The 9,225-nt window shown below is 34.6% G+C and overlaps 1 protein-coding gene across 1 annotated transcript; it reads right to left on the bottom strand.

The window, feature by feature from the left end:
* Positions 1 to 1,745: 1,745 nt before the first annotated feature.
* Positions 1,746 to 5,829, bottom strand: LOC140061304 (uncharacterized). Its single transcript, XM_072107813.1, has 6 exons — positions 4,999 to 5,829; positions 4,155 to 4,668; positions 3,988 to 4,009; positions 3,475 to 3,625; positions 2,962 to 3,123; positions 1,746 to 2,678 (listed from the first exon to the last, which is right to left on the bottom strand). Exons 1-6 carry the CDS (start codon positions 5,827 to 5,829, stop codon positions 2,487 to 2,489), a joined length of 1,872 nt encoding a protein of 623 aa, XP_071963914.1. The 3' UTR covers positions 1,746 to 2,486.
* Positions 5,830 to 9,225: the final 3,396 nt, after the last annotated feature.

Here is a 9,225-nt window from a genome sequence, read left to right as displayed (position 1 = left end):
CTGCTCCTCTCTTTCTTCAGCTTTCTGGTACTTTCTTCCCGGTACTTCTATTTCCTCTCCTTCTTCAACTTCCTCCTCCTCTCTTTCGTCCACTTCCTGCTCTTCTCTCTGCTCCTCTTTGTCATCATCTTCCTGCTCATTTTGGTTTGTGTGTTGTTCTATAGTGATCACACTTGTTTCTTTCTGCGCATTTTCATCATCTGATGATTCACTACTTCCATCAATACTAAACACTTCATCATGTGTTTCTGTATCAGATTGTACCGTAGCTCTTTTCCCGTAGTGGTTATCGTTAGCATTATTATTTTTTGGGTTTTCAAAGTTAAAAACCGATTCCCAAACTTTATTAATGTATGCACCAGGTGAACCAGATGATGATACATTATGCGCTTCAACATTACATCTGTCCCTAGTATGCCCTGGTAAATGACACTTGAAACAGATTATATCAGCTTTGCATTGAAAAGCTAAATGCCCAGTCTTTGTACATTACATTATAGCTATAGTTATTACATTTTCAATATCCTGTATGTCATGAATTTCTCACCACTCGGAAGTCCAGATGGTACGCATGCATACACCTGGGAGGAATAAACTTTTTTCCCCGAATGAAAAAGGTCTACGCTTGCGTTTTTTAAGCCTCTAGGCCTGATGTTTCCAAAGTATAAAATGCAATTTTTTGAAGACCTGCAGCTCTAGTTTTAAACATTTTCTTAGCTCAGCCCCAACAATAAAGCTGGTCATATTTCGAAGAACAAGAAGTACATTTTCCGGGACCTAACATCTCTATTTTTCAAACATTTCTTAGCTCAGTCACAACCCATGATAGGGACTTATATATTTTTTTTCATGTTTTGAAGTATAATAAGTCCAATTTCCGGGACCTCCAACTCTATTTTTCTAAATTTTCTTTGAACTTTTATTTTTTAAATTGAAAAATATGGATTGAAAGAGTCATCGCGCATCGTTTTTTTGCACGCAGTATTTTATTTATGCATTATAAAAAATGGAAAAAATGGCTACCCTAAATCTGATTAAAAAGACCTCAAATGACGCTAGAACGCGTTGCTTCCGGGGGCTTCGCCCCTGGACCCCACCGGGGGCCCTTGGCGGCCCCTGGCCCTCAGCCTAGTGATGCTCGCTTCGCTCGCATAGCCCCCTCGTCGGGGAATGTAGCCCCCGCGTCGGGAAGATCCTGGCGCCACCCCTGCTGAGTTGGCCTCATCATGAAAGCGTTAAGTTCTGGTGTCCATCGTTCAACTAGCCCAAGCCACAACAGAGAGTCTTACATCAGTCTTTAGAACGTCAAATAACGCAAATTACTGGGGGCCCTTGGCGGCCCCCTGGCCCCCAGCCATTGTTGCTCGCTTCGCTTGCACCCCCCATTATAAATGCTGCATACGGGCCTGTCCTAGGCTATATAGACTTCGTAGAAAATTCAACTAAAATATGTGTAGGTGTCCTACTTCCTTCCATGTACTGTAATAGATGGTGTTAGTGTAACTACAATATAGTATACATACACTATTGAATCGTATGTGTATGCATTGTATATTGTATAAACTGTATCGTGGCCAAACACAAACGTCACAAAACGCGTAAAATATACTGATGTAAATACTTCAATACAAGTTCCATATAGTGGTTTTAGAAAGTTGTAAGCACTTATATTAGAGAGCACTTTTATGGAGACCAATTCATTATTTATTCAAATATAGTAATGTTTGCAAATTTAATACTGTAGGCCTACTATCAAATTTATCTAAAACATTAAAATACACATGTCTATAATGTCACGAAAACAACATAACTGATTGAAAAACATGTTAGGCCTACTTACATTTTGAACGACATGGTATACTTAAAAAAGAAACTCAACAAGGCACACTACGAATCATCGGCGCGGGAACGATTTTTAAGTGGGGGGTCAGGTTAGGTCAGTTTCCCTCCCTGAGGCTACGAAGCCACATGTCCTTTCCGATCACTTTTAATTTGTATAAAAACGTTTATTTTTAGGTTCCCTTTATGATTGTCATTGCTCTTTCCTCCATGCTTTTTATTTTTATTTATTTAATCGGTATAAAAAGACTCAAAATACAACTCATAATTGAAATGAAAAGCTTACATAGGAAAATGATAATTCATATAAAACAAAGTTTAACGAAGAAAAAACAAATTAAGGCCTATGATACAGTAATTAGTTACTGTATAATTCATTTAAACTTAAAATTAATATAAAAATTGCTTTAGTCTCCAAAAAGATTATCTTCCCCAATCAAACATTTTAATTAGGATTATATGTATAAATGTTTTATAGTAGCAAGTTTTAAAACACAAAATACATCAAAATGACATCATCCAAATTCCATTATAAGACGATACCTGTATTATTAAATAGCTCAAAGTTACTATGATATATTATCAATTGAACTACACTAAAATCAATCTATAGATAGTCTAATCTGTAATTCATAGAAAATTCAGTTTCAATTTTTTATCAAACCTTTTGCCATGAGCTTATAGATAAGGTTTTCGACAGCGTGCTGATTAGCCCCATCCATTGACTGATATCCCCCGGCTTTCGCTTTGGTCCCAGTTACAACATCAGTAGCGGTCGAGTAATACTTCCACAATTCATGGCCAGATTTAAAGCTGAATTCCCGATCGTATACTTTCACCTGTGATATTAAAAATAAACTTTAAATACTATTCACAAAAACCACCTGAACGAATAATAATCATTGGTATGCTTACTTGTAACAGTAGAATTGTAACAACATACGCAGCTGTATTGCAATGTATGAAGAGCTGCAATACAAGCCGTAATTGTACATTGGTGCTAAATACAGGCCTTATACTATTGGGCACCAACTGAACTCATTACCAATGCAAAGAACGAAATCGCCATGAATAATAATAATAATCCAGTCAGAAGTACAATCATCTAAATGTTAGCCTTACCGTCCCTCCTTTGTTTTTTTCAAGATGATTTTCCCTCATTCGTTTCATCGCTTCTGCTAGCCAATTTTTAGGAGGCGCTGTGGTGGTTTGTAATTGTACATATACGCTTGCAATCAAAATAACAATAGCGATAACAATAACCAGTGTCTTTGACAAATAGATCTAAAAAAATAAAGATATCTTCTATTATTAGTATATTATTGTTGTTACTACTATCGTTGATATAAAGTTTGCGGTAAACCACGTATATTACTGTAGTTCTGAAAAGAACTGTTGAGTTTCTCGACGTTTCGATCAATATGCTTTGATCGTCCTCAGGAGTGAGAATGCAGAAAGACTTTCTCAACAGTTCTTTTCAGAATTAATATACGTGGTGTACCGCAAACATTTGATTTCGCCATGCAAACCTTCAAACAAGTTATTATTATCATTATTCATTTAAAAGAACATTACTTCTGAGAAATGTTTTACTTCACTAAGCGTACAATGCAAGATGGTTTATACTATCCTTACTCTGTATACTGGTAAGTGCTTCTTTTTCTCCCTGGCACTACTACTGACAAATGTTTCAGTCGTTATCTTCGCATTTGGTTCGAGAAAAGAAGCTGTTACAGGTTGTAAAGTTACTTCGGATTGTTGAAGAGAAGGCATACAGGTTGCATCTCTAAATTTGTAAAGTTTTATCACTGACATCGATTAGCTTGTTAAATAAATGATGTGTTGATTTCAGGCTTGGTAAACTAATACATACTATTTATTAAATCCCAGTTTCAAAGGGCAATTATAATTAACTTTAAACTTTTGAAATCAAATCATATTCATTCGCCACAAGCATTTTGTCAAACCCTAATATTATGGCTACTAGCTTTACATGTATGTTTATCGTCCTGAATTTTGTGAATAACTTATACTAACAGACCATCATGCCTAATGATTATCAGAAAAATCAATCAATTCGTTACGTCCGAAAAAATGTTAAAATCTCGAGTTATCTTATTTTTATCCGTTTTGGTAAAGTGTTCTTACCTTAGTAGGGTCTTAGAAGCAGCTGTGGGAAAAGAAGACATTTACATTATGACATCTATTCTAACATTCGAGTAAATTCAGAATTGAAAAATTCTTCCACCAAATTTGATTCTAATAGTATTATTATATATAACCAGAAATGTATAATTATAATTATCAAGATTTACCTAGTAAAATCCTCCCTGTCTTTTTGTTCAGAAGATCTGCAAACCGTTTACACTTTTCTTGGGTATCAATTAATAGTTCCTGTTGCTCAAGGTGAAAGACAACATCCCATATATTGTCAAAGCCATGGTGCTTAAGTGTATAGAAACCAATGACCTTAAGTAAATCATCATGCCCAACATTCATGAGGGCTTCAAAAAGTGCCCTTCGATATGATGTTAATTTTGTTCCTAATGTTTCACTGCATTGTACAGTCCTTTTATATTCGGCAATACGATCTTTTGCCGATGTCTGTTCGGTGGTTTCAGCAACATCTGACAAGAGGGTGACATCAGTAATTGAAATCTTTCCGATGTCAACAAGTTTATTAAATAAGTCAAGCCCTGTAGTGCTATATTCTAAATCTCCACTTGGTATAATATCATGTAGAAGCATTCTTAACCAACGGTATTTATTACCAGCATAATCTTTGCTGAGGTTTGCTAGCAAATGTTGAAATGCGGTCTGATCTTCTTCCTGCAAATATAAAATTCATCAATTAATGGAAAAAGATGAGCATATTACCATTACAAAATTATATTGATGTATTTACAAAAATGATGTAATTGTACTGTATTGCAGGTATTAATGATTAGACCTATTTCAAAATCTAAACATATACTAAATGTATGACGACACTGAACTATTAAGAATAGAGAGTTTGAGCAAACTCATGTATACGGATCTGCCTAATATTTATAGTTATCGATGAGGCAGAAATTAAAAGAATGCATGTTAAATCTGTTAAGATGTTGACGTACACTAGAATTAAACATTAAAATACAAGAAGCAATATACTATCCGTACTCTATGTATTTGTTTCTCTTTTTCCCTCGAACTGCTTCTGACCAATGTTTCAGGTACGTTATCAAGTGACGTCAGAATCTGCTCTGCATTTGGTCTTTGATCTGGTTGGTAATTCCAGCAATTCAGCATCACATCACGCAAGCGTACGTCACATGAATCATCAATTTCTGGATGACCTTTATTGTGAATGACATGTTGCAGGACGCTTAGAATACTTACTTGTTGGTAGGGTTTTCTCTGGTGATACAATTCCCATAAGACTACTCCTAAGGAGTATATATCTGATTTAAAATAATCCACATCTTCAGCTTCCGTCAGGACTTCAGGAGACATCCAGAGAATCGTACCGCGTACATTTCGCGAGTTACCGTCCTTTAGGAATTTTGACAAGCCGAAATCGGTTAACTTGATAACAGCTCCAAACACTAAATAATTCTTAGATTTTATATCTCTATGCGATATTTCTTTATCGTGAATATACACGACCGAACTTACGGCCTGTTTGCACCAATCTAAGTAATCGAAATGAGTTCTAGGCTTCTTATGTAAGAACTCATATAGGCTACCATTGGGTGCATATTCAAGCACTAACCCCGTTGACGTGGACAGTTCTTGCTCAATAGTCCCCAACAGTCGGATAACATTTTTGTGTCGTAGATTCTTCAATACATCTAACTCCCGTTTATGTTCGCCAATCGTAACATTCTTCACAACTACTAACTTTCCAGTATCTTTTACAATTCCAATGAAAACATTGAATTTATCATTACCTCCCAGAGTATTCTTGATTTTGATATCATTTGGTCGAAATACACGTAAGCTGGTATCCATGCTATCTTACTGTACAAAATTAACTATTCAATATCGAACACGGAAGAGCATGCATGGATCGGTTTGAATACAAATTGGAAATATTTCCCATGAACATAAAGAAAACATGTAACAATACGATATGGCCTTCGTATGATTTGTGTTTTGTAAGTGCTCGTTCGTGTATAATGCAGCTTTAAATAGTCAACTAGCAACAATAACCTACAGTATTCAACAGTGGGTAAAAGGCTTTTATAATAACAACTAAACGGCACTCCGAGAGTGCATACCTCCACCTACTGTAAAATTCCTCTAGGTCTACATAAGATTTTTCGGGAAAATATTTACAACTTTTTTCATTCTGTCTTAATGCTGTGTGTGATTAAGCTAATTTCACCACAACCATGTGAATGCGAGTGTAATGGTTATGTATCCAGCCTTTCACAGAGAGATTCCAGAGTTACCGCCAGGGCGTATCACCATACTTCGATTTTGGTTTCCCTCAGTTTCTACTGTATTATCAGGGCTTACATATAGATTTCACAATATAAAGCGCTTTATAAATCCAGGATATAAATGACGTTTCATATACACATTATATATCCATTTATAGAACATGTATGCACTTAATTTATCAAGGTGCCCGTCCATTGGGTATACTACTTTATATTTTATTCATTTTTTGTCCATTTAGTATAATTCCCTTATAAACAGAAATGTGTTGGGGGGTTTTGGCCTATTTAATATTAGTTCATTTCGTTCTTATCAGCTAATCTTGCTTAATTAACCAGTTTTACAGAATGAAATAAACAATTACACATAAACTGGTACTTTAAAAAAAATGCTGCAAATAGTAACAGAATAACATTAATTATATCAACTAACAACAGTTTCAGTTGACTAACAATAGAGCAATTATTAACTTTGAAAATTGTAAGAAAAAGGTATGTTACCTATTTAGTACAATGGACGAGCCTGTCAAACCGTCAGAACGACTGGAGTTTAATTGCAATACGTTTAACAATTTATTTTCTCCTTTGACATGGACATTTTGTTAAAACTTGTTTTATTTTTGTATAATTAAATTAGAAAACATCGTACAGGAATTATATTATTCTTTTGATGTGTTTTTTCATTATCGTGTTTTTTGATGTTTTTTATAATTTTAAGAGCCTTGTCTGTGTACAAACTTCACATTTTAAATATTTTATATATTTGACAATAAATGCTGTGCAAGCAGCGCATTCATTCATATTAAGTAGGCCTAAGGTTTTTTAATATCTACAGTATAACCTATACGCATTATTATATTAGAAAAAAAATGCAATACAGTGGAAAAACATGTGCTGTCATCCCTGCAGCATGCTCTTTCTTCCAGTCAGCATCCCGTATGTGACAGCCCTTTGTAAACACAGCCAATTGACAATCAAATAACCCCTTTTAAGGCACAATATTAACTTTAAAATGATACTTTGTCACTTATTATCAATATTTTGTTGACTATAATTGCTTGTTAGATTTGTATTAGTGAAATACAGGTAAATAACTCCACATTTTCTGTCCGATTTTTTAGGCCTAGCCTAGCTAGGCTAGCCCTACTCTAGCTAGTTAGACTAAGCCTAGGCCTAAAATAGTAGGCTAGCCAAGCCAGGTCAAGTAGACCTAGTTGACCAATGACTCCAAGCCAAGTTAGGCCATGGCCTTATTTCTTGTTTTGTACGACTGTAGTACGTTTTGTACGACTGTTGGACTGTATCCTGCAGCCCCCCACCCATGTGATGGACTGAAACATGCAAGCTTGTGCACAGTTGGCTTTGGTGCGGTGTACAGTATGGTATCATGGAGTTTATAACTTCATGATTTACTATTGGTAATTCTTGGCCACATGTGCCAAAGACATAAAATAAAAACAAGAAATATTTCTTAGTTTTAAAGATATATTGTCCCCCCTGAATTTTTTTTTTGTCACAAAATACTTATTCACTTTAACCAAAAAAGTATTTACCAGAAAAAATGTAATTTAAAGCAAAAAATACTTAAATTGTCTGTCAGACAATGGTTTCTTTTCTCTTTTTATAAATGAATAATAATTTTTTTTTGAAGGAAGTGAATAACTTTTGTATTTGAACTAAAATACAACAAGAATTAATACTTTGATATGTCATAATACTGAATCTGTAAAAGATGATGTGCTTATTGAATAAATTAAATAAAAATGATGTCTAAATAATATATATTAAAGCCAATTTTAGACCACTAAACAGACTAAATTTCTGTCATTTTAGTTTATTTATTGCTAAGGTCAAGTCTGGGGGTCACTTCATCAAGCCTAGATGTCAACAAGTGATAAATGGGACATTCAAGTGTGAACAAATTGTATCCTATTACAAACAAAAACTTTATTATTGACTGTTTTGATCATAATTTAATGATTATCTGACAGTATTATAATATCGGCCTAGATTGACAGTCAAATGGGAGTCATTGTAAATACAGCCAAAATAAAGTTTTGATTATTTGACAGTGAATTATGATAATACCGGCCTAGACTGACAGCAAGAACAAAGTCATTATTCATTGAACAAGATTTTACAGATTACCGTCTACATGCATCTCAATAATACTGTATCTATCAGGAAATGTTTTCATAGACTCTATTCTCCCAGACGTGCTTTGGGGTTTGCATTTTAACATTTACTTTTAATTTGATTATTTATACATCCTGTATATATCTTTTTATTTAACCTCACATTGACAGGTTACCTTCACTTTTCTAGCTAATGGATTTCAAGTAAACCACATTAATTCTCTTAATCTTAATTGGTCAGATGAGATGGGCCAAGCCCAATATTACCATGCACTGACCACATTATCAACATACTCTTTTCTCAATTGCACTGTCTTATCAAATATTGTATATTGTATATTTTATTTATTTATTGAGAATCCTCACTTGATTCACTTGGAATAAATTGCATAGTTTACTTTATACATTTAGTAGTTACCTCCGCCAAGGAGGTTATATTTTCACCCCTGTGTGTTTGTGTGTGTGTGTCTGTGAACAGCCTGGAGGCCACAGTTTTCATCCGAATCCGGCCAAATTTGGCCACAATGATCTATGCCCCAAAAGCTCGGACGAGTTCGATTGTGATAGGAAAAGGTCATAGATCAAGGTCACAACTAACAAAAAACTATTTTCTAGAGACAACAGTTTTTATCCGATTCTCACCAAAATTAGCCACAATGATCGATGACTCATCATATAATTATGGTTAAATTTTGAAGGGTGAGGGTCAAAGATCAAGGTCCCCAAAAAAAAAAAAATTTAAAAAAATAATTTAAAAAAAAAACCTCAGCGGGAATTGAACCAGCGATCTCAACTGTGAGAGGCTGGATACATAACCATTACACCAAACT

Source organism: Antedon mediterranea, chromosome 10 (assembly GCF_964355755.1).
Source record: "Antedon mediterranea chromosome 10, ecAntMedi1.1, whole genome shotgun sequence".
NCBI classification, from domain to species: Eukaryota; Metazoa; Echinodermata; class Crinoidea; order Comatulida; family Antedonidae; genus Antedon; species Antedon mediterranea.
The sequence above is the reverse complement of the archived record's forward strand: the minus strand, read 5'-3'. Positions and strand labels throughout refer to the sequence as shown.

Bases quoted from the DNA above. Each gene is read 5' to 3' on its own strand.
- LOC140061304 (XM_072107813.1), bottom strand. From the start codon at position 5,829: ATGGATACCAGCTTACGTGTATTTCGACCAAATGATATCAAAATCAAG. The intron at 4,669-4,998 runs GTACGGATAGTA...TTATATTTGCAG, and splicing joins AAGAGAAACAAATACATAGA to GAAGAAGATCAGACCGCATT. The intron at 2,679-2,961 runs GTAAGGCTAACA...TTAATATCACAG, and splicing joins AAAAAAACAAAGGAGGGACG to GTGAAAGTATACGATCGGGA.